Source organism: Schistocerca americana, chromosome 3 (genome assembly GCF_021461395.2).
Source record: "Schistocerca americana isolate TAMUIC-IGC-003095 chromosome 3, iqSchAmer2.1, whole genome shotgun sequence".
In the NCBI taxonomy this organism is placed as follows: domain Eukaryota; kingdom Metazoa; phylum Arthropoda; class Insecta; order Orthoptera; family Acrididae; genus Schistocerca; species Schistocerca americana.
The window spans coordinates 779,976,663-780,002,129 of NC_060121.1; the positions used below are offsets into that span (position 1 = coordinate 779,976,663).

At 46.2% G+C, this 25,467-nt stretch overlaps 1 protein-coding gene across 2 annotated transcripts in view; it reads left to right on the forward strand.

Moving 5' to 3' along the window:
• The window catches only part of LOC124605808 (laccase-6-like), a 422,826-nt gene that overhangs the window by 189,343 nt on the left and 208,016 nt on the right, over positions 1–25,467 (forward strand). The window contains exon 3 of one of the 2 annotated variants that reach the window (XM_047137715.1): positions 39–159. In XM_047137715.1, coding sequence (XP_046993671.1) covers positions 39–159 — 121 coding nt within the window. The remainder of the gene's footprint in view (positions 1–38; positions 160–25,467) is intronic. The other variant, XM_047137716.1, reaches the window with a different exon arrangement.

Consider the following 25,467-nt stretch of genomic DNA (forward strand, 5'->3'; position numbering starts at 1 on the left):
ATGCAGCGTGCTGAGGTGTGGTGGTGCTCCTGTTGCAGCAGCTGTGGGTCGTGCCCGAGCAACGCGAGCGACTGCTTTCGGCCGCAGTGCATCACGGCGGACGGCGTGCGCCAGCCCATGCTCACCGTCAACCGACAGCTGCCCGGGCCCAGCATACACGTGAGTTGAGCAAGAGCACGCGAGCCTGAGGGCACGGGGAGGCTCAGAAAGATTCATCCGATTTCACAGCACTATATCTCCTACATCTACATTCATACTCAGTGATTCACAATTAAGTGCCTGGCAGAGGATTTATCGGACAACCTGTTTCCCTACCGTTCCACTCTCGAACAGCCCGCGGGCAAAACGAGCACTTAAATCTTTCCCTACGACCTCTGTTTTCTCTTCTTTTATCAAATGGCTCTGAGCACTATGGGACTTAACATCTGAGATCATCAGTCCCCTAGAACTTTTTTTTTCTTTATTAACCATCAATAATAACAATTATACATCATAATCCACTTCCTTATATGATTAGTGGGTCTTACTTTCTTAGTATGTTAGATACAATTCGCAGCTAATTACAATGTGGTGGGTTGTGAGCTACGGCTATACTCTAATTACAATGGGCAGCTATTCTTACACGTATTAGTTTTTAACTTCTAAGATTTTAACTAACTCTACTGCCTGCAGCGTCACTGATGTCAGAAACATGTATGTAAACCTACTTTATTCCCTTACCCATCGAGCTAATCCCGATGGGCGTGCCCCTAACACTGGGCAGGCCAGGATGTTATTCGCTGCAGATTCCTAATACTAGTTTCCTAATCTAATTTCTACTAACTAGTTCTAACCTAAGTAAATTCCGGTGCATCGTCTAGTCCTTGATGTTATTCCCCACTCCCCCTAATCCCGCACGTGGCGGATACCAGACGGTGAAGGTCGGCCTGTCCACGCGCAGGCGGTATGGGAGTAGGGCGCGTGTTTAGTACTAGAATTTCTCTAGTTTTATTGTAATTTGTGTTAGTTAATTTATTTCCCTCGTGTATTCTTTTAGCACTTTTCGTGATACCTCGTCTGCTAGTTTATTTAGTGTTTAAAAAGTGTCTCGTTGTCTTATGAGGTGGTATGTGTTATGGTCAGGTAGTTGGTCACGTAGTGTGGAAGCAACATCATTGAAGAGGGGGCACTCGTAAATCACATTCCGGTTCACCACATTCACACGCGGGTGTGGCCCTTTTGCCGAACCGACGTAAGTATGTCGGGTAAGGCCCATGTCCAGTGAGAAAATGGATTAGTCCTCTGGTGGGTTCAAAGTATTTCATTTTTAGTCGTTCCCTAATGTTTGGAATCAGTTCATATGTCCTACGCCCTGTTTCGTCCGTCTCCCATAGTTCTTGCCATAGTTGTTCTCCCCTTTGCCGAATCTCACTCTTGTCTCTAGCCCCTGTGCCTAAAATCTCTTCTATCTTCGTTGCATTTCCCTTCTTAATCCAGAACCACGCGGCCTGCTCTCTGATTTTGATGTCCAGGGGGCAGAGCCCCATTATGACCAATAGCGCTCCCCCTGGTGATGTTCTATAAGCCCCCACACATCTAAGTATCATGTTTCTTTGAGCCCTTCTCACTGTCATGGCGGGTACAACCCTCGTGAGCCTGTGTGCCCAGACTCCCGAGCCGTAACCCACTATTGGTGATAATATGCTATAATGGTAGAGTTTTATGAGATGAGGGGGGAGACGAAATCTTTTATGTCCGATGGATATGAGATTGTTCAATGTTTGAAGGGCTTTCTGAGTTACGGTTTCAATGTGTTTCCCGAAGTTCCACTTCTCATCAATCATGATGCCTAGGTATCGTGTGTCACATCGCCGAAGGACCGGCGAGCGCTCGATTCGTACAGTCGGGTTGCGGATTAATTGTCCCTTCAATAGCAAGTAGGTAGACTTGCTCGGTGATATTGTCATTTTAGTGTTTTGGCACCATAGTTGTAGCTTGTTTAGGGCACTTTCTATTTTGGGTTCTACGTCTTCGCGGCTACGGCCGCCGACCAACAGGAGGAGGTCATCTGCCCCTAGAACTTAGAATTACTTAAACCTAACTAACCTAAGGACATCACACACATCCATGCCCGAGCAAGGATTCGAACCTGCGACCGTAGCGGCCGCGCGGTTCCAGACTGAAGCGCCTAGAACCGGTCGTCCACTCCGGCCGGCTCTTCTTTTATCGTGATGATCATTTATCACTGTACAGGCGGGTATCAACAAAATATTTTTGCATTCGGAGCAGAACGTTGGAGATCGAAATTTTGTGAAAAGATCTCGCCGCAATGAAAAACGCCTTTGTTTTAATGATTGCCACACCAACTCGCGTGTCATATACGTAACACTGTCTCCCCTACTTCGCGATAGTATAAAACGAACTGCCCTTCTTTGAACTTTTTCGATGTCCACCGTCAATTCCACAGCAGTACTCTAGCAGAGGATAGACAAGCGTAGTGTAGGCACTCACTTTAGTAAACCTGTTGCATCATCTAATCCTTCTGAGAATAAAACACAGTCTTTGATTTGCCTTCCCAACACTATGATCTATGTGATCATTTCGACTGAAGTTGTTCGTAATTGTAATTTCTAGGTATTTAGTTGAACTGACAATCTTTAGGTATGTGTGATTTATCGTGTACCCGAAATTTAACGGATTCCTTTTGATGCTCATGTGAATGACCTCACACTTGTCATTAGCCGCGCGGTCAGAGGCGTCTTGTCACGGACCTCGCGGCTCTCTCCGTCGGGGGTTCGAGTCATCCCTCGGGCGTGTGTGTGTGTGTGTGTGTGTGTGTGTGTGTGTGTGTGTGTGTCGTCCTTAGCGTACGTTAGTTTAAGTTAGATTGAGCAGTGCGTAAGCTTAGGGACCGATGACCTCAGCTGTTTGGTCCCTTACCACAAATTTCCAAAACACTGCGGTAAATGACAGCATCGTCTGCAAACAACCTAAGACGGCTGCTCAGATTGTCTCCTAAATCGTTTATGGAAATCAGGCACAGCAGAAGGCCTATAACAACTCCTGGGGAACCCCACTCGTCACTTCTGTGCTCGATCACTTGCCGTCAATTACTTCAAACTGCGATCTTTCCGGCAGGAAATCACGAATCTAGTCGCACAACTTAGACGATGTTGCATAGGCGCGCAACTTGATTATAAGCCGCCTGTGAGGAACGGTATCAAAAGCCTTTCTGAAATCTAGAAACACGGAATCAGTTTGAGCTCCCCTATCGATAACACTCATTACTTCGTGAGAATAGAGCTAGTTGTGTTTCATAAGAACGATGTTTTCTGAATCCTTGCCGACTCTGCGTCAACAGATCGGTTTTCCTCGAGGTAATTCACAGTATTTGAATACAGTATATGTTCCAACATGCTACTGCAAATCGACACCAGTGATATGGTTTAATAATTCATCCGGTTACTCCTATAATCTTTCTTGAAAATTGGAGTGACCTGTGCAACTATCCAGTCTTCACGTGCAGATTTTTCGTGGAGCGAGCTGTTGTATATGATAAGTACGGAGCTATTATAACAGCATATTCTGAAAGGAAACTGAATGGTATATAATCTGGACTGGAGAACTTGCCTTTATGACGTTATTTAAGCTGCTTTGCTCCGACGAGCATATATTTACTTCTAAGTTACTCAAGTTGGCAGCAGTTCTTGATTCGAGTGCTGGAATATTTTCTTCGTCATCTTTGGTGAAGGAATTCCGGAATATTGTATTTAGTAATTCCGCTTTAGTGGCACTGTCATCGTAACATTACCCTCGCTATCGTGCAGTGAAGGTGCCCATTGTGTCTGGCAGCTGATGTATTTCACATACGAGCACAATCTCTTCGGATCTTCTGCCAGATTTCTAGACAGAACTTCGTTGTGCAGACTATTAGTAGCATCTCGCACTGAAGTTCGCGCTAAATTTTGAGCCTCTGTAAAATATCTCTGATCTTGGAGAGTTTGCGTTCTTTAAAATTCGGCATTCTTTTTTCGTTGCTTATGCAACAGTGCTGTAACCTGTTTTGTGCACCATGAGGGCTCTGTTCCGTCTATTATTAATTTATTTGGTATAAATCTCTCTACTGCTGTCCATATTGAAGCCGACTGAGCGAAGTGGTGCAGTTTTAGCACTTTGGACTCGCATTCGGGAGGACGACGGTTCAAACCTGCGTCCGGCCATTCACATTTAGGTGTTCCGTGATTTCCTTAAATCGCTCCAGGCATGTGCCAGGATGGTTCCTTTGAAAGGACACTTCCGATTTCCTTCCCCATCGTTTACAAAATTCGAACTTGTGCTCCGTCTCTAACGACATCGATGTCAACGGGACATTAGCCCAATCTTCCTTCTTTTTGGTACTGGAACCCTTTTGGATCTTTCCCGAGACCCTCTAAAAAAAAACCGCCCAGTTCGCTCCAGAAAGCCCTTGACACTTGTATAGCCGCTTCCTGTGTGTAAGCGGGACCCGATATCCTGCGCAATTCGAGGACTCTGCAGCCTACACTTTCAGAGAACTGTTTGTGTGTCTGATTCAGATCAGCCACTTGGCTCTGTACCAAAGATCCGCAATCGGTCCTATCGACGATGTAACAGATGATGACCTCTGCCTTCACCTCGCAAGCAAGACTGGCGGTCCTTAGCAATTCTGATAGCTGCACGAAACCAAAGAGAATCTATTACGACTCAAAGCAGCATACATCGCATCTACCAACATGAGCCACCACCTGCAGTTGGCTGCACCCTGCACTCTTAAATGTATCCAAAAGGACCCGTTCCATATCTTGGATGACTCTCCTCAATATGTGCACATCAGATTTCTTCCCCTCCTTTACAACCATATCCCTAAGAACCACCATTACTTGCCTAACATTGGAGCTCCCAACTAACAATAACCCTACTCTCTCTGACTGCCGAGATCTTGCAGGCTGAAAGGCTTCCCCTAAAACAAGACAAGCGACTGCATCTGGCTCAGGATCTTCATCAGCCACATTAAGCGCCTTAAACCTGTTTGTCAGAGGAAAGATTTCGCTGGCTGCCACACCTAGGTATGACTTCCCATTCGAGGTCTGGTGAGAGGTCAATCTCGGTGCCGGCAGTAACTGGCGCATCAACAGTAGTGGACCAGTCGGCGGCGGACACTTGAGACGTCCCTTGGATCCCCACGTCTACTCCGGCCCCCATATTGGCAACATTCTCAATTTACGTGACCGAAGCCAGCACCGCCTGTAGCTGTTGGTAAAGTGCCACCAACTCTGCCAGCATCCGAACACAGCTCTGAGTCCCTATCCATACCAAACACTGTAAAATTCTACATCACAGTTATTGAAACGGTAATCTGTGTCTAACAAGTACCCAAACATGCAATAAATTTAAAAATTAACCTAATAATACACAGATAACTCAACATAAGTCACTCCTGATTGAAGCTCGTAAAAATAACTCACAAACGAGCGGTGCACTCGCCTGAGCATCAGCAACGCAAGGAGCTTTCTCACTGACGGTCTAACAGACAATGAACTGTTCTAATCATAACAAACAAATATACAGTCAACAGGAACAAAAACAGGAAACGTGGGTCAATTTTAACTTACACATAGGACTAAAGAACTTTTATTTTGAAGAGAACCATCTGATATTACGAGGGATATAAAATTCAGACGTGAACACACTCAATTTTCAGATACATCCAAAATGATGTCAAACTCGTCCCATACTATTGCGAGCATATCTGCACTTAATGCATTCGTTGCTATGTGGCGTCGCATTTTGCCAAAGTTGTCAGAATAGGGAGACACGCAGACGGAGTTTACCACAGACTCCCAAAAACAGAAAAAATTGAGAGATCAGGCGATTTTGGAAGCTAATGGTGGAATGCGAGATATATACGGTCGACCGAGCGAGGTGGAGTCCATAAGTCGCTCTAGCCAATGTCGGAACGGCTCTTTCGAAATGGCGCGGCCAATTTCCGTTCCCCTGTCCTTGAAATAACCAGAGCTTGTGCACCCTCTCTAATGACCTCTGTGTCGACGGGAGGCTAAACTATAATCTTCCTTCAATCCTTATGGTCGATCCATCGTTGAGGCAACTCGTTGTTAAAAATGCCCATCGATGAGACCAGTACATTGTTAAGAAATGGTCTTACATGCAGGTGGCATTGTTATGGTGCTCCCTCCTGTTGAAAAAATAGATTTTTATTCATGTTTTCGCACTTCCTTCCAGGTTTCCAGCATAGCCAGGGACGGGATTGCTTTATTCGTCTTTGCGTCCTGACTGTGATATGTCGCTGCCGTGTTTCCCATATTCTTCCGCCCTGACGGTTCACTTTGACACTTAAATGGAATGTAGCCCCATCGCTAAACACTAAACTTGAAGGGAAATTATCTTCCGTCTCCACACCCAAAGTGAATTAACAAAATTCTACACGCTGTTGTTTATCACCATGGTGAAGGGCGTGCAGCAACTCAATGTTACATGGTTTTAAACACTCGTCGCCACAAAGCATGCCAGAAAGACACATTAGAAATGAGTGACTCGGCTTGTACGGCTAATAGACTTCTGTGAACAACATGGATAATTCTTTTGAATGCGCTCTAGGTCTTGAACGAGCAAACAGGAGCCACCTCTGGGTATCCCCTTGCATAATGACCGGTGTTTTGAAACTGTTGATACCATCTGGTATCTTTGAGTTCTAGGAGGGACAGTACTGTACTTTCGAGGAAACCCAAGCCGAACATTTCTAACTGCACTGTACCTGCAGAAATGGTTCTTGAACGAGACGTCGGTTATCGTTTTGAAATTCCCACAATATTTCAACGTCGCAACTTACCGACATCTTCGGAGCGGTGTTCACACTGCTGAGCTGCGTCCGAAGACTCCTATTTATACCAGTCAAAAACAAAAAGAAATCTCATAGGCGTCAACGTGCCATTTCGGTTGGCAATAGTCATCGGTAGAGGACAGACGCCGGGCCACATGTCGGAAGATGAACCAAGACCTTCGGCGCACCCGCAAAGGCTGCCAGTTATATTGTGCGCTGCCGACCACTGGCCCAGCGCTCTCTTTCGGGAGCCGCTTGACGATGTACATGTCCGACCTGGCGTGTGTCCTTTCTCGCTGTTGTCATCCGAATATCTATCGCCACGGAAGCGTCATCCTTTGTATGACCAATAGTTCCTCTATGTGGTCTCTGTGACTGTAACAAGACCAGTGCTGGATCCTCTGCAGTGCTAAGTTGGTATCCTGTGTCCCTGTTCAGCAGATCTATCGGGCTGCAAATTTCCACCGCTTCTTCAACAATGCTGTCGCACCAAGAAGACGCCGACGAGAGAATTTAGTATTTTTGTTGTCCATTTTGTACCCCGTACGCAAACGGTGCTCAGCCACTGTATCTTTGGCTGGTTCAGACGTGTGTGCCGTCAGTGTTCGACGCATCTGTCCTCCACTGTGCGACAAGTTTGTGCAGTGTATGACATCCTGCAGCTAAAATATATAAGACACATGGACACCAGACCTTCTCAAACCAAATACACTCCTGGAAATTGAAATAAGAACACCGTGAATTCATTGTCCCAGGAAGGGGAAACTTTATTGACACATTCCTGGGGTCAGATACATCACATGATCACACTGACAGAACCACAGGCACATAGACACAGGCAACAGAGCATGCACAATGTCGGCACTAGTACAGTGTATATCCACCTTTCGCAGCAATGCAGGCTGCTATTCTCTCATGGAGACGATCGTAGAGATGCTGGATGTAGTCCTGTGGAACGGCTTGCCATGCCATTTCCACCTGGCGCCTCAGTTGGACCAGCGTTCGTGCTGGACGTGCAGACCGCGTGAGACGACGCTTCATCCAGTCCCAAACATGCTCAATGGGGGACAGATCCGGAGATCTTGCTGGCCAGGGTAGTTGACTTACACCTTCTAGAGCACGTTGGGTGGCACGGGATACATGCGGACGTGCATTGTCCTGTTGGAACAGCAAGTTCCCTTGCCGGTCTAGGAATGGTAGAACGATGGATTCGATGACGGTTTGGATGTACCGTGCACTATTCAGTGTCCCCTCGACGATCACCAGTGGTGTACGGCCAGTGTAGGAGATCGCTCCCCACACCATGATGCCGGGTGTTGGCCCTGTGTGCCTCGGTCGTATGCAGTCCTGATTGTGGCGCTCACCTGCACGGCGCCAAACACGCATACGACCATCATTGGCACCAAGGCAGAAGCGACTCTCATCGCTGAAGACGACACGTCTCCATTCGTCCCTCCATTCATGCCTGTCGCGACACCACTGGAGGCGGGCTGCACGATGTTGGGGCGTGAGCGGAAGACGGCGTAACGGTGTGCGGGACCGTAGCCCAGCTTCACGGAGACGGTTGCGAATGGTCCTCGCCGATACCCCAGGAGCAACAGTGTCCCTAATTTGCTGGGAAGTGGCGGTGCGGTCCCCTACGGCACTGCGTAGGATCCTACGGTCTTGGCGTGCATCCGTGCGTCGCTGCGGTCCGGTCCCAGGTCGACGGGCACGTGCACCTTCCGCCGACCACTGGCGACAACATCGATGTACTGTGGAGACCTCACGCCCCACGTGTTGAGCAATTCGGCGGTACGTCCACCCGGCCTCCCGCATGCCCACTATACGCCTTCGCTCAAAGTCCGTCAGCTGCACATACGGTTCACGTCCACGCTGTCGCGGCATGCTACCAGTGTTAAAGACTGCGATGGAGCTCCGTATGCCACGGCAAACTGGCTGACACTGACGGCGGCGGTGCACAAATGCTGCGCAGCTAGCGCCATTCGACGGCCAACACCGCGGTTCCTGGTGTGTCCGCTGTGCCGTGCGTGTGATCATTGCTTGTACAGCCCTCTCGCAGTGTCCGGAGCAACTATGGTGGGTCTGACACACCGGTGTCAATGTGTTCTTTTTTCCATTTCCAGGAGTGTAGATCTTCCAATCGCCCTAGAGCAGCTCTGATTTTCGTTGGTCGACGGCAGACCCATTCAACTAATCTTCCTATTTTTGAAGGAGCACCGCAGACGTGTGGCAAGACGGTCATTCCTCTTTGTTCTTCACTTGATTACGGCTCCTCACTTTGTCTAACAGTCGCCGGGTGTAAGGTACAATGAATCTTCCGCACGAAATACCCATTCCGAAAGAGTACGGTACGGAAGCGTCATAGTTCAACTGCTAAGCTATTTAAACTCGATATGACTCGTCCTCTATGAATCGTCGTCCTAAGCACACATCTTCCTTGTGCAGGATGGTGAGAGCTGGTGGTCTGCAAGTACAAGTCCGTGCGTGTAGGTTTACAGGACGCAGCGTGACCCAAGGTTTCATCATCTTTTCTCCGCACTAATACGTCCAGGAACGGTAGTTCGCAGTTTCTCTCCATCGTAAACATGATGTTCAAGTGAGGACCATTTAGATATCGTAAAAATATAGCCAGCGGTGCAGTACGCTGGGGGAGCGGTGTGCTGACCACATGCTCCTCCATATCCGCATCCAGTGACGCCTGTGGTTGAGGATGACACGGCGGCCGGTCGGTATCGTTGGGCCTTCCAAGGCATGTTCGGACGTAGAGTACGCTGGGGCCCGATTACAAAGGTGTCATCCACATACCGCCAAAAGCCGTTGATGTCAGTTGTGCCATCTGAAGTGCTCTCTCCTCGAAATCTTCCATAAAAGAAGGTTAGCCACAACGGGTGACAAGGGACTACCCATTGCGAGACCACCAATCTCTTCAGTGTACTGTTCGTTGAATAAAAAACAAATCGAAGTGAGCATGTGCTCATCTGTTGCGTCTGTTGGAACGGAGAACGCAAATTCTTTTATTGCTGTGTTGCCTGTATCTTGACGCATATGGGTCACACAAAGAAGCGAGCGTGCGAGCTAACTGCACCAAGGTGACCCTTAGCGGCAACCACATGAACCGGCAGCTTAAAACCGGCGCCAAGGTAATCTTTCAATTTCGATACGTAAGTTAACGTTTATAGCAAGTATCTATCTTCATTTCTGTAGGAGACATAGGCTTGTGACATCGGATGAACACTTTCTTAACTCCCTGTACTTCACCAAGCTCGCACCGCTACCTTAGGCTATCCTGTTGGAGACGGTTTTGTGCTCTCTCCATGATCATCTCTTCAGCTAAAATCTATGATGGGTTTCCATTTTAATTGTAGATGTAGCATGTGCTGTTAAAGGGACGTCCTGATCCTCGTGTAGCAAAAAGAACTGAAATTAGTTAGTTTGTATGCAACTCATGAAGCTAGGTCTCAACAGTAAAGTGGTGGCATCATAACATACATTTTGGAGAGTTTCATGAGAAAAAAATCAGCCGTCACTGTTGAAGATTGTTTTAGATGCCGTCATCATGAATTATTTAGCTCTTCCACATGCGAAGAAATACTGGGTGTTTCAAAGTCTTTTCGAGAAATGTCCAGGAGTTACAGACAAAAAATTCACTGACACTTTAGTATGCGCCGGTCCTAGAATGTGGAGATTTCGCCGAACTAGCGGCGTCTACTAACCAGACGTGTAGCATTACGCTCCAAAGATTCTTTGAGGGGCTTCATCTGCAAGGTGTTTTACAGTGTTTCATTCCTTATCCTGTCTCTTCTCGTGTTATCCAGGATCCTTCGTAGAAAGTGCATCTCTGTTGCTTGTATTCTGCTCAGATCTTTCTTTGTCCAAGTCCAGCATTCCAATCCAAAGGTCAAAATTGGCAGATAATGCGACTTGTACATCATGATCTTTCCATACGGGAGAGCGACGGTTCAAATCCGCGCTCGATGATCCTGATTTAGGTTTCTGTGATTTCCTTAAATCGCTTAAGGCAGACGCCGTGACGGTTCCTCTCACAGGGCTCTGCCGATTTCCTTCCCCAACCTTCCCTAATCCAGGCTTGTGCTCCGTCTTTGATGACCTCGTTGTCGACGGATGTTAAACACCAATCTCCCAATCTCTCTCCCCCCCCCCCCCCCCCCGTGATCTCTGCTTTGGCAGTTACTTTCTAATCTCTATGCCCGACACACAACCCCTACCCTATACTGCCTACCGCTGTAGGTTTTTAGAGTGATTTTCTACAAGAAAACGGTAACAATGGATGTCTCTAAGCAAAAAAAAGTGTTGTAAAAGTAATCAGGACCTTAATTTTTCCCAGTCTACTGGCTTTGATGGGGAGCAGATGACTGGATGATAGGCAACACAAAGTGCATACTAATGCTGAAGAGTGCCTATGCTCTGCCGCCTCTCAGGGACATAACTAGTCTAAAAAATGCGGAGTATCGCCGGGTAGTGTCAGCAAATAGTTTCTCTCTGACAACAGTTGTTTCTCATGTCATGATTATGCAGGGCTTGTGTTAAATTGTATGGATCTATACATATAGTTTCCTGAAAAATTAGAAGGCCCAAATTAACAAAATGCAGTCTGACTATTCTCACTTGTGATTCTACAGACACCCGTACTCTTACAGCGAAACGGAATATTTTGTTTCATTTAACATCTCTTAGATTACCTAGATTGACACTCATTGCGTGATTCGGTTCACATGGAACGGGTGTTCTCAGCGACTGTGTTCGTTTAAAGTTGAGAAAATGTACAGCTCCTGAACTGAAATACTGGCATGGATAGTCTACTGGGGGCTATTTGTATAGGGAAGCGATAGTGATGAATTAACTTGTATCTTAACATACTAAAGATACTCACACAGTGATTGAAATCTAGATCTGCAATAAAACACCTTTTTGACGATTGATTGCTGTACATTTTCTCCACTTCAGATTTAAGCTTTCAGGTGCAATATAGTTATTTTTCGTCGAAATGACCTCGCAACACCACACCACAAGACACAAGTGAATAAAATTTCGCTTAGCCGCCGTCTCGAAGCTCTCGAAGTGACTTAGCTTATCCGACTTGAAAATAATTTGCTAATACAAAAAGTTTTTCCTTGTGAGCACCAACTACGAGCAGAAATGGGTTTTAGATTGAGAAAAACTGTGTTGGGTTAGGTACGAGAAAAATTAGTGTAAGTATCCATGGAGCCACTGGGCTGCTCCTCAAGCTTGCTCTCTTCTGTTACCTAATGAAATTGATGCTTCATCAAATTAAACTTAAAAAACGCGCGAATCTTCAATAAAGACATGATTTGCACTAAATTTATAATTATTATTGTCCTTCAAAATTTACGAAAGCGTCACCCCGTTTTACTGATATGTGCAAACACCTGCTGCTCTCATACAAAGATCGATTCCCCAATTGGCGTTTGAAAATGGTATGAGAAGAACAAGATCTGTATGATGTATTAAGTATCGACTTACTAGATCTGATCACGAGTTACATTCAGTTCATGAACAGAACAAAATCTGTCACACAGATTGTAGCCGTCGTTGCCAGTCTCCTGCACATTCGACAAGAAGACCTAAGCAATCACACTGCTCCAATGTAGTATGCCAAGTCGTAAAGAAAAAGTACGCATTACCTTGTGTTGCTGAGCAGACAAACAGAGAGCAGCGGTATATGCTTGTTGTTCTCACGTCCATAATACGAACTCATTACTGCACTTATGTATGGAGCATCTTATTGTAGCTGTTGTGACTTGGCAAGACAGCCAAGTCACAATGAGAGGAAGCCGAAAGGCACGCGTTAAGCTCACGCAGATTGGCGTGAGGTCTGGAAAAGTTAAAGGAATTAATAGTAGCAAATAAAGTACGTAGTTGATGTAATACTTAACTTTAATCCACAATTGTAGAACATCTCTCTTGACGGTACATGTTATAACCACAATATAAAATAATATCAAATGCTATGGCGCGTTGGTAGGTCGTAGCAAATGACGTAGCTGAAGGCTATGCTAACTATCGTCTCGGCAAATGAGAGCGTAGTTGTCAGTGATCCATCTCTGGCTAAGTCGGCTGTACAACTGGGGCGAGTGCTAGTAAGTCTCTCTAGACCTGCCGTGTGGTGGCGCTCGGTCTGCAATCACTGACAGTGGCGACACGCGGGTCCGACGTATACTAATGGACCGCGGCCGATTTAAAGGCTACCACCTAGCAATTGTGGTGTCTGGCGGTGACACCACAGTGGCGATATTCATTTCCCAGCGTATCGAAACAGAATACACCAGACAATTGTCTGGCCATCATATGCAACTTCTAGCGACCACTTCCCGACCAGCAATGTCTGTCTGGTCGCAACCACAACAACAAAAACACTCCAACTGACCTTTCCTCGTTTCGTAAACTTACCTTCCCAAATAAGGCGACCACGCTCTCGCTATTCGTTGGCTGAGCCAAACTCTCTCAAAACATCAGAGAAAAAAAATGTGTGTGACATCTTATGGGACTTAACTGCTAAGGTCATCAATCAGTAAGCTTACACGCTACTTAACCTAAATTATCCTAAGGACAAACACACACACCCAAGCCCGAGGGAGGACTCGAACCTCCGCCGGGACCAGCCGTACAGTCTATGACTGTAGCGCCTTATACCGCTCGGCTAAAAACATCAGAGACAAAGACCTACTCGTAAGTGTAGCCGACGCAGCAGAGAAAATTTGGAAATCGATCACTGTGTTACCGATACAAAAGTAAAAGCACATGCCAATAATCCACATGTAAATAAATGGAGCATGCGAAAGACGAAACATACGGAATACACATTTCGGTCTATCAACCCTAGATGTTTGTCATAAAGTCCTTGAACCACCTTGTATATCCACTTGGTTCTACAGTACAATGTAGTATACACGGATTATACTTCTGCTCTTGACCAACAGTATCATCGTCATCCCAATAAACAAACCAAACCAGCAGTTGAGAAGAGATGAATATTCGGGATAATGCACTGCCAAAACAGACAGGTGACAACTGACCCAACAATGAGACTCCGAAGAAAATATGAAGATGTATTCTAATGGTAGGTAAAGGAAGATTGAGGCCTAATGCCTTATCGCGGGCGATAACATTGGAGACTGAGCAAAGAGTTCAGAGAGGGTAGCTTTTGCCTAAATAAATTTAAGGAAACCCGGAAACCTTACATCTGGATAGTGGAACGGAGATTTCAGTTCTATTCCTTCTGAATGAGGGTACGTTACCTTACGCGTTCTACCATCTCTCGGGTTCTAATGATAGATTTAATAGTTGCTTCAGTCGTGTAGAAAATAAATTACTTTAGCCGAATTTTCTATCACACTCATGAATAGATTTTACCTGTTAGCTGTTTTATAGGTAGAGATCCGTAACATATCTCCAAACAAAACGAATTAGTAATCTTAAATTAACTGATTTAGTTCACATGCAACCTACTGTGATTGAAAGAAACACGTAGGTACTGCGTGACCAGAATCGCTATTTGGTGAAGCTTCGTCCGAAGCAGTAAGACCCAGCCAGTGGGCCAGGTCAGTCATTTCAGCTACGTTCACCTACAGTGAGTCCCCGATAGGCGAAATTCAAACTTCATTCAATGTATGGCGTAAAAATACATGGAGAAGCCAGGAAAGAAGCGACATATGTCATGTAAAGGCTGTGTCTTACCTATTCCTTGTATCATTCGGAGGAGTATTGTTCTTATGGAATACACCTCCGCTATCGGGCTGAAAGAAGGGCACCATTGTGACTTCTACGATATCCATAGCGTAGCTGTAACTCTTGAGAGTACTTACAAAGATACGAACTGACGCTCCAGTCTCCCATGACGAGACATGATCTGGTACGACACTCGCATATAGAGTTCTCATCTGCAATGTATCGCGCATCTCGATCATCACTATACCACTTGAAGTGGTAATCATCGGGATAAACCTTTTTTCTCATTGCAATAGGAATCCACTGCAGACACAAATGCTTGAATTGTGCCGTCAAGGGACTTCTATGCATACTGGTACGCGCATAAGGTCTATGGTGAACTGGTGGGCGGGCAATATCAGACTTCCAGCAGAGTTCAGAGTTGCGCCAACACTCGACATGCAGAACAATATTTAATTGAATGTCTTGTCTGATTGAAGATCCTATTTTTCTTCAGAATATTTCATCTTAGACCATCTACCACAGGATCAGCTACGTCACTGAGTAATGATCAAAATAATTAATTATTCAAGGAAATGTACTTCTTATAACGCTCCCACAAAGTTGTGTTGTATCTGCGTCTGTAACAATGGACTGTCTCCATTGACATGGGTTAACTTCAGCACATTTAGAATGAATCACTGCTCGCTCTCCATTACACAAAGAATTCGATATCTTCATGTTAATTCCAATTAATTTCTGCTGCGACAATGTTACTTTAGGGAGAATATTAAGATGATTTCATGTTCATTAGATTCCTACTGAAGTTATCGGAAGGTACGAGGGTGATTTGAAAAGTTCTCGGAACGGAATAGAAAAAAAAGTACTTACATCACTGAAACTTTTTTATTTTTGAATGTAGTCTGCGTGTAGATTAATGTACCTGATCCAACGATGTTCCTTTGCCTTGATCCCATCTCGAAAATGTTTCCTCCAAGCCTGCAAAATAGTTGTCAACTCCGGCTATCAGTTCTTCGTTTGAAGTGAATCTTCGTCCGCCAAGAAAAATTTTCAGTTTTGGGAAGAGATGGAAGTCTGACGGAGCCATATCATGTGAATAAGGTGAGTGTGGCAGCAATTTATACTTTAGTTCGTGTAATTTTGCCATGATGACGGCACATGTGTGCGGGCGCGCATTGTCTTGATGGAAGATGACTTTCTTCCTTGCTAAACCTCGCCTTTCTCGCGTGTCTTTTGTTGCAGTTTGTCCAGGAGGTTAGAATAGTATTCTCCAGCAATTGTTTGCCCAGTGGGGAGATAATCTACAAACATAATCCCCTTCGCATCCCAAAGCACTGATGCCATGACCTTTCGTCTTTTCTTTCTTTGGTGGCGGAGAATCAGCATATTTCCACTTCTTTGACTGTTGTTTTGTCTCTGGGGTACAGTAGTGCACCTAAGTTTCATCTGTGGTCACAAACCGGAGCAAAAACTCTTGTTCGTTTCTCCTAAAACGGGCCAAACATTGTTCCGACATATCCATCCTCTTGCGTTTTTGATCCAGCGTCAAGAGTCGCGGCACCTATCTTGCAAATAATTTTCTGCATTTCTAATTCTTCAGTTAAAATGTGATATACCCTTTCAGATGACATCTGGCAAGGGTGAGAAATTTCACGCACTTCCAATCGGCGATCCTCCATGACCATTTTGTGCACTTTTGCAATGATTTCTGGGGTAGTGCCACATCTGGACTGACTACTGCGCGGATCATCATCTAAGCTCTCCCGGCCAAATTTAAATTCATTTGTCCACTTGGCAACAGTTGAATATGAGGAGCAGTCCCCCCCAGTGTATTTTGGAAATCGGCATGAATGTCCTTTGCTTTCATACCTTTCTTTACGAAGTACTTAACCACTGCTCGAATCTCGATTTTTTTCCATATTCGCAAATCACTACGTGGGAACAACAAAGTCACGTCACCGCCACAGCTCTCTTCCAAGAGCACTGACGTGGCACGTGTTTGCAGGCAACAGTCCAATGAATATCACGTGAACAACTCATTGCACGAGCGCTGACCTCTCGTGGTGATTCTGAGAACTTTTCAAACCACCCTCATAATTAGTTGTTAGGCATATGAAGAGGTCAGAATGATTCAAGCCTAAGCCTCACTGTCTCGAAAAAATGAGGTTTCACTATGTATCGATTGATTATAGCTATGCGCACCTGCAAGTGAAATGGTTTGTTGATTTTTCAACAGACGGTACAGTAATGTACCCATATTTTAGATCATTAAAATTTTTAATTTGATTTATAGATTTTGCAAATCTTGAATTTGCTCTCCTGTAAAATTTACTTCTCGTGGGCTAGGCTTGAATCATTCTGACCGCTTCACGTATCGAAAAATAGTCTTATGACACGCCCTTAATTGAATCTGGTTGGGAAATAATTATTTAAATAAAATTAATTTTTGATGTAACACATTTTTCAGTCTGGCAAAAAAGCTTTACCTACTCCCAGGTAGGGTCACAATCCCATACAAACAGTCCTGAAAATTTGTGCTTGCGAATTTTGATAGCTATAACAATATTTGTAAGATGTATAACGAGAAATATCGGCTCATTCAATACATAATACAATGATGAATATGCATCAAAATTATCTGCATGCGCCCCACATTTTTCATTATAGATCTTACGAATATTGTCATTGCTATTAAAAATTCACAAGTAAAAATTTTCAGGACTACCTTTAAGGAGTTAGGAACCCGTCTGGGGCTGGGAAAGTCTTGATACGTTTTAGTCCGATTTAAAACTGTGTTACATTAAAATTTATGTTTATTTAAATAACTATTTTCTGCTTTCTAGTCTTGTGTGTATGAAATTTCTAAATGGATTTTAAACATTTTGATGAGAGTATATTTTCATTTAAATACACTCCTGGAAATGGAAAAAAGAACACATTGACACCGGTGTGTCAGACCCACCATACTTGCTCCGGACACTGCGAGAGGGCTGTACAAGCAATGATCACACGCACGGCACAGCGGACACACCAGGAACCGCGGTGTTGGCCGTCGAATGGCGCTAGCTGCGCAGCATTTGTGCACCGCCGCCGTCAGTGTCAGCCAGTTTGCCGTGGCATACGGAGCTCCATCGCAGTCTTTAACACTGGTAGCATGCCGCGACAGCGTGGACGTGAACCGTATGTGCAGTTGACGGACTTTGAGCGAGGGCGTATAGTGGGCATGCGGGAGGCCGGGTGGACGTACCGCCGAATTGCTCAACACGTGGGGCGTGAGGTCTCCACAGTACATCGATGTTGTCGCCAGTGGTCGGCGGAAGGTGCACGTGCCCGTCGACCTGGGACCGGACCGCAGCGACGCACGGATGCACGCCAAGACCGTAGGATCCTACGCAGTGCCGTAGGGGACCGCACCGCCACTTCCCAGCAAATTAGGGACACTGTTGCTCCTGGGGTATCGGCGAGGACCATTCGCAACCGTCTCCATGAAGCTGGGCTACGGTCCCGCACACCGTTAGGCCGTCTTCCGCTCACGCCCCAACATCGTGCAGCCCGCCTCCAGTGGTGTCGCGACAGGCGTGAATGGAGGGACGAATGGAGACGTGTCGTCTTCAGCGATGAGAGTCGCTTCTGCCTTGGTGCCAATGATGGTCGTATGCGTGTTTGGCGCCGTGCAGGTGAGCGCCACAATCAGGACTGCATACGACCGAGGCACACAGGGCCAACACCCGGCATCATGGTGTGGGGAGCGATCTCCTACACTGGCCGTACACCACTGGTGATCGTCGAGGGGACACTGAATAGTGCACGGTACATCCAAACCGTCATCGAACCCATCGTTCTACCATTCCTAGACCGGCAAGGGAACTTGCTGTTCCAACAGGACAATGCACGTCCGCATGTATCCCGTGCCACCCAACGTGCTCTAGAAGGTGTAAGTCAACTACCCTGGCCAGCAAGATCTCCGGATCTGTCCCCCATTGAGCATGTTTGGGACTGGATGAAGCGTCGTCTCACGCGGTCTGCACGTCCAGCACGAACACTGGTCCAACTGAGGCGCCAGGTGGAAATGGCATGGCAAGCCGTTCCACAGGACTACATCCAGCATCTCTACGATCGTCTCCATGGGAGAATAGCAGCCTGCATTGCTGCGAAAGGTGGATATACACTGTACTAGTGCCGACATTGTGCATGCTCTGTTGCCTGTGTCTATGTGCCTGTGGTTCTGTCAGTGTGATCATGTGATGTATCTGACCCCAGGAATGTGTCAATAAAGTTTCCCCTTCCTGGGACAATGAATTCACGGTGTTCTTATTTCAATTTCCAGGAGTGTATTTAGTATATACAAGGGGATTCAAAAGAAAGAAAATATCAGTTGTATTACGGACAAACTATGAAAGATTGTAACACGTTGCGCACTGGCTAAAGTGAGGCAAAAAGTTTATGTTCGCGCCATACACTCATGAGCACACTGCGTGATAATGAGAAACATCCAACGTTGTGGGATGGTGGTGTTCGGATAACGCGGCACCTCAAGATGGAAGAGAGACGGGGCGCTGCGATGTACAAAAATTAAATCGTCGGAATCTTCGTGAAGTTGAGGAAACAACCAATTTTGCAGCATGTCCAGGTATAATATTCGTAGCAACGTTACCTGTCAAAACTGAAAGGTCCACAAACGCTGCGAACAGAAACTCCCAAATTCTTTCATTGTGGTGGTTTACTTTACCAGATAGATGAAACGTCGATTCGTCCGAAAAGTATGAATCGTTCGGAAAAAGTTTCATCTGCCATACCCTAGAGAACTGAAATGCGACATTCGAACTTCGTGTCGTGGTCTCCGTGACGCGATTGTTGCAAGAACTGCAACCTGTAAGGCTTAACGTATAGGCGTCGTTTCAGAACACGCCACACCGTTGTTTGAGGAAGTTGAAGTTCTTGGCATGCCTGTCTTGCGGACTTCCGACGGCTCCGTTTGAACGCATCTCGGATACGCTCGACTTCTTCATTACACTGCTGTGTTCGGATGCAGGCTGAGTTGGCATCCCTTCGCTCCCAGCTTCAGGCAGTGTTGGCTTCGGTCACACAGCTTGAGGCTATTGACAATGGGCATCACTGTGGGGGTCCGGATGGGGGTTTGTCGGGGACGGCCAGCTCGTCCCACGCATCCCCCGATCGGACTACGACTGTGGTTGCCCGGGATACTGCCCGCATTGAGGCTGATCCCTCACCTGTGGTAGAGTGGGAGGTCGTCTCAAGGTGTGGCAGGGGGCGAAAGACATTCCGGAGGGCTGAACGGAAGGCCTCTCCAGTTTGTCTGACGAACCGGTTTCAGGCTCTGTCTCAGGCTGATACTGATCTTCGGCCTGACATGGCTGCTTGTCCTGTTCCAGAGGTTGCCCCTCAGTCTGCAAGATCCGGGCGGTCGCAGAGGGTGGGCTTACTGGTAGTTGGGAGCTCCAATGTCAGGCGCATAATGGGGCCCCTTAGGGAAATGGCAGCAAGAGAGGGGAAGAAAACCAATGTGCACTCCGTGTGCATACCAGGGGGAGTCATTCCAGATGTGGAAAGGGTCCTTCCGGATGCCATGAAGGGTACAGGGTGCACCCATCTGCAGGTGGTCGCTCATGTCGGCACCAATGATGTGTGTCGCTATGGATCGGAGGAAATCCTCTCTGACTTCCGGCGGCTATCTGATTTGGTGAAGACTGCCAGTCTCGCTAGCGGGATGAAAGCAGAGCTCACCATCTGCAGCATCGTCGACAGGACTGACTGCGGACCTTTGGTACAGAGCCGAGTGGAGGGTCTGAATCAGAGGCTGAGTCGGTTCTGCGACCGTGTGGGCTGCAGATTCCTCGACTTGCGCCATAGGGTGGTGGGGTTTCGGGTTCCGCTGGATAGGTCAGGAGTCCACTACACGCAACAAGCGGCTACACGGGTAGCAGGGGTTGTGTGGCGTGGGCTGGGCGGTTTTTTAGGTTAGATGGCCTTGGGCAAGTACAGAAAGGGCAACAGCCTCAACGGGTGCGGGGCAAAGTCAGGACATGCGGGGACCAAGCAGCAAGCGGTATTGTAATTGTCAACTGTCGAAGCTGCGTTGGTAAAGTACCAGAACTTCAAGCGCTGATAGAAAGCACCGAAGCTGAAATCGTTATAGGTACAGAAAGCTGGCTTAAGCCAGAGATAAATTCTGCCGAAATTTTTACAAAGGTACAGACGGTGTTTAGAAAGGATAGATTGCATGCAACCGGTGGTGGAGTGTTCGTCGCTGTTAGTAGTAGTTTATCCTGTAGTGAAGTAGAAGTGGATAGTTCCTGTGAATTATTATGGGTGGAGGTTACACTCAACAACCGAGATAGGTTAATAATTGGCTCCTTTTACCGACCTCCCGACTCGGCAGCATTAGTGGCAGAACAACTGAGAGAAAATTTGGAATACATTTCACATAAATTTTCTCAGCATGTTATAGTCTTAGGTGGAGATTTCAATTTACCAGATATAGACTGGGACACTCAGATGTTTAGGACGGGTGGTAGGGACAGAGCATCGAGTGACATTATACTGAGTGCACTATCCGAAAATTACCTCGAGCAATTAAACAGAGAACCGACTCGTGGAGATAACATCTTGGACCTACTGATAACAAACAGACCCGAACTTTTCGACTATGCAGAACAGGGAATCAATGATCATAAGGCCGTTGCAGCATCCCTGAATATGGAAGTTAATAGGAATATAAAAAAAGGGAGGAAGGTTTATCTGTTTAGCAAGAGTAATAGAAGGCAGATTTCAGACTACCTAACAGATCAAAACGAAAATTTCTGTTCCGACACTGACAATGTTGAGTGTTTATGGAAAAAGTTCAAGGCAATCGTAAAATGCGTTTTAGACAGGTACGTGCCGAGTAAAACTGTGAGGGACGGGAAAAACCCACCGTGGCACAACAACAAAGTTAGGAAACTACTGCGAAAGCAAAGAGAGCTTCACTCCAAGTTTAAACGCAGCCAAAACCTCTCAGACAAACAGAAGCTAAACGATGTCAAAGTTAGCGTAAGGAGGGCTATGCGTGAAGCGTTCAGTGAATTCGAAAGTAAAATTCTATGTACCGACTTGACAGAAAATCCTAGGAAGTTCTGGTCTTACGTTAAATCAGTAAGTGGCTCGAAACAGCATATCCAGACACTCCGGGATGATGATGGCATTGAAACAGAGGATGACACGCGTAAAGCTGAAATACTAAACACCTTTTTCCAAAGCTGTTTCACAGAGGAAGACCGCACTGCAGTTCCTTCTCTAAATCCTCGCACAAACGAAAAAATGGCCAAGGAATAGAAAAGCAACTGGAATCACTCAATAGAGGAAAGTCCACTGGACCTGACGGGATACCAATTCGATTCTACACAGAGTACGCGAAAGAACTTGCCCCCCTTCTAACAGCCGTGTACCGCAAGTCTCTAGAGGAACGGAGGCTTCCAAATGATTGGAAAAGAGCACAGGTAGTCCCAGTCTTCAAGAAGGGTCGTCGAGCAGATGCGCAAAACTATAGACCTATATCTCTGACGTCGATCTGTTGTAGAATTTTAGAACATGTTTTTTGCTTGAGTATCATGTCGTTTTTGGAAACCCAGAATCTACTATGTAGGAATCAACATGGATTCCGGAAACAGCGATCGTGTGAGACCCAACTCGCTTTATTTGTTCATGAGACCCAGAAAATATTAGATACAGGCTCCCAGGTAGATGCTATTTTTCTTGACTTCCGGAAGGCGTTCGATACAGTTCCGCACTGTTGTTCTCAATGGAGAGACGTCTACAGACGTTAAAGCAACCTCTGGCGTGCCACAGGGGAGTGTTATGGGACCATTGCTTTTCACAATATATATAAATGACCTAGTAGATAGCGTCGGAAGTTCCATGCGGCTTTTCGCGGATGATGCTGTAGTATACAGAGAAGTTGCAGCATTAGAAAATTGTAGCGAAATGCAGGAAGATCTGCAGCGGATAGGCACTTGGTGCAGGGAGTGGCAACTGTCCCTTAACATAGACAAATGTAATGTATTGCGAATACATAGAAAGAAGGACCCTTTATTGTATGATTATATGATAGCGGAACAAACACTGGTAGCAGTTACTTCTGTAAAATATCTGGGAGTATGCGTACGGAACGATTTGAAGTGGAATGATCATGTAAAATTAATTGTTGGTAAGGCGGGTACCAGGTTGAGATTCATTGGGAGAGTGCTTAGAAAATGTAGTCCATCAACAAAGGAGGTGGCTTACAAAACACTCGTTCGACCTATACTTGAGTATTGCTCATCAGTGTGGGATCTGTACCAGATCGGTTTGACGGAGGAGATAGAGAAGATCCAAAGAAGAGCGGCGCGTTTCGTCACAGGGTTATTTGGTAACCGTGATAGCGTTACGGAGATGTTTAATAAACTCAAGTGGCAGACTCTGCAAGAGAGGCGCTCTGCATCGCGGTGTAGATTGCTCGCCAGGTTTCGAGAAGGTGCGTTTCTGGATGAGGTATCGAATATATTGCTTCCCCTATTTATACCTCGCGAGGAGATGACGAATGTAAAATTAGAGAGATTAGAGCGCGCACGGAGGCTTTCAGACAGTCGTTCTTCCCGCGGACCATACGCGACTGGAACAGGAAAGGGAGGTAATGACAGTGGCACGTAAAGTGCCCTCCGCCACACACGGTTGGGTGGCTTGCGGAGTATAAATGTAAATGTAGATGTAGATGTACACGTGCGTGGTCGACTAGTACTCTTCCTTTTTCGTTTGCATCCATCTTCCAAGAATTTTGTATGCTAGTCATAAATCTGCTTGTGCTGAATTGAGGCGGAATGCGCGGTGCATTTGAACAGTGGATTGACTTCACGCAAATTCCAACACATAAAATGATCTTTTGTGGTGCAATCACTATGCTACTACGAACAAACAATGTCGCAGCTGTGTCGAAACTTTGAGTCTTCCTCCATCCAGCGACATGTGCAATGTGTATCTACCTTTTATAGTTTGTCCGTAATAAAAGGTTGAAATGATGTGTTTCTTTTTGAATCTTCCGGTATACATAAATGATCTTTCCTGCAGCTTCGCCCGTGTACACGTATGTCTCTCCTCCTCCTCCTCCTCCTTCTCCCTCTGTCAGTCTTCTCTTCCTCCCCCCCCCCCCCCCCCCCAGCCCTCCACGCGTTTAGCCGTGCCCATCTGCTGGCGTACCAGCCGGATCACATTACGATAATACCCTCGTAACACTCCGGCCCTGGCGAACAGCCGACGTGACAGGCATTACTCACCTTTCTCATTCGGGGTCCTACCTCTACCGAACAGACTGACAAGAAAACTAGTTATTGTTACATTTTCATCCACTTCTGGGCGTTGTTTAAATTTCAACTCTCTATCTCATCGGGAAGTTAGCTTAAAATCAATTGCAAAGTTTGTACCAGACAGACAGACAGACAGACAAGAAAGTGGCCTAATGAAAACGTGTTAAATTTAAAGGATCCTATTACGACAGCCCAGTGTTACACTCGCCACCACAGCCGATTCACAATGCACGATAGAGCGACAGCCCTGAGCAGTTTACATTTTAGGTTGGGATGCGTAAAGTTCCTACTCGCAGGTCTTGGGCTATATTCTGGGTTAAATCCTACACATAAAGTGGTCGGGATATTTATGGTAATACCCCCGGCGGATGAGGACGTGCAGCTTGGCGGTCAAGCTTGTGTTATTTGCGATGAGTAGATAATGTGCTACCACGAGGTTCCACCCGCTCCTTTGTGTCAACAACATAGCATAGTTCATGCCGTCACATGCACTGACGTGAATACATTTGACACGCACAGCTTCACTATGGAAAAGTGTCAAAGTGCGCGAAGGAAGGAAATGTTTCCAGTTAGCCGGATAACCTCATGCCCCTTGAGATTTTTCGGCTGTAATGCCATACGACATTACTTTTAACCCAGTCAAGGTATAAATAAATGTCGCGTACAAAATAAAGACAAAAAACATAAAAAATACGTCGATGTTCATCGTATTTGGTGCCTTGAAAAAGAATTGATTTTTCCTCTTTACCTTTTGATATAAGGTAAAACTAATGAACAATCAGCACTCTGCATGAAAGTAATTTGGATGTAATAACCTTGGGTTCGGCGTGGGGCGGCGGAGGGGTGAAGTGGACTGCAGTAGTCGTCGTGGGGTTGTGGACCACTGCGGCTGCGGCGGGGACGGAGCCTCTACGTCGTTTCTAGGTCCCCGGTTAACATACAATACAATACAATACAATTTGGATGTGACGCGGTTTAAGTTATTTAGCTTTGCTCATATTCTCCTAGTTTGTGCCTTAAGGTCTTGGTTCCTTGTGGCCACGTCCTGTTTAAAACGAACTTTCACCTACGTCCTCCGTTATTACTTTCCGGACATTCGAGATGGAACTTTCGCTCCGCTTATCCTAACGACGCCGAGTTAATCAGGAAAAGTGGCGAGGTCCTAATGATTTAAAGCTGTCGGTAATCCAGCAGCTCTTTTGCATACATCGGGCTACGCTTGACAAATTTCGTGATATGCAACTTTCACAGTGCAGCTGGAAAGGACTGGTGAGGACTTTCAAATCCACATGGTTCAAAATTCAAATGGCTCGGAGCACTATGGAACTTAACATCTGAGGTCATCAGTCGCATAGACTTAGAACTACTTAAACCTTACGACATCACACATATCCATGCCAGAGGCAAGATTCGAACCTACTTCCGCAGCAGCAGTGCGCTTACGGACTGAACTGCCTAGAACCGCTCGGTCATAACGGCCGGCCAACTTACCTGGCAATAACTTTTAAGGTGAAAACTGGCACAATGAAAAGTTGCAAATGCAAGCTACACTCCTATCATTCACTGGGTAAAGCACTCCAGTGTTGG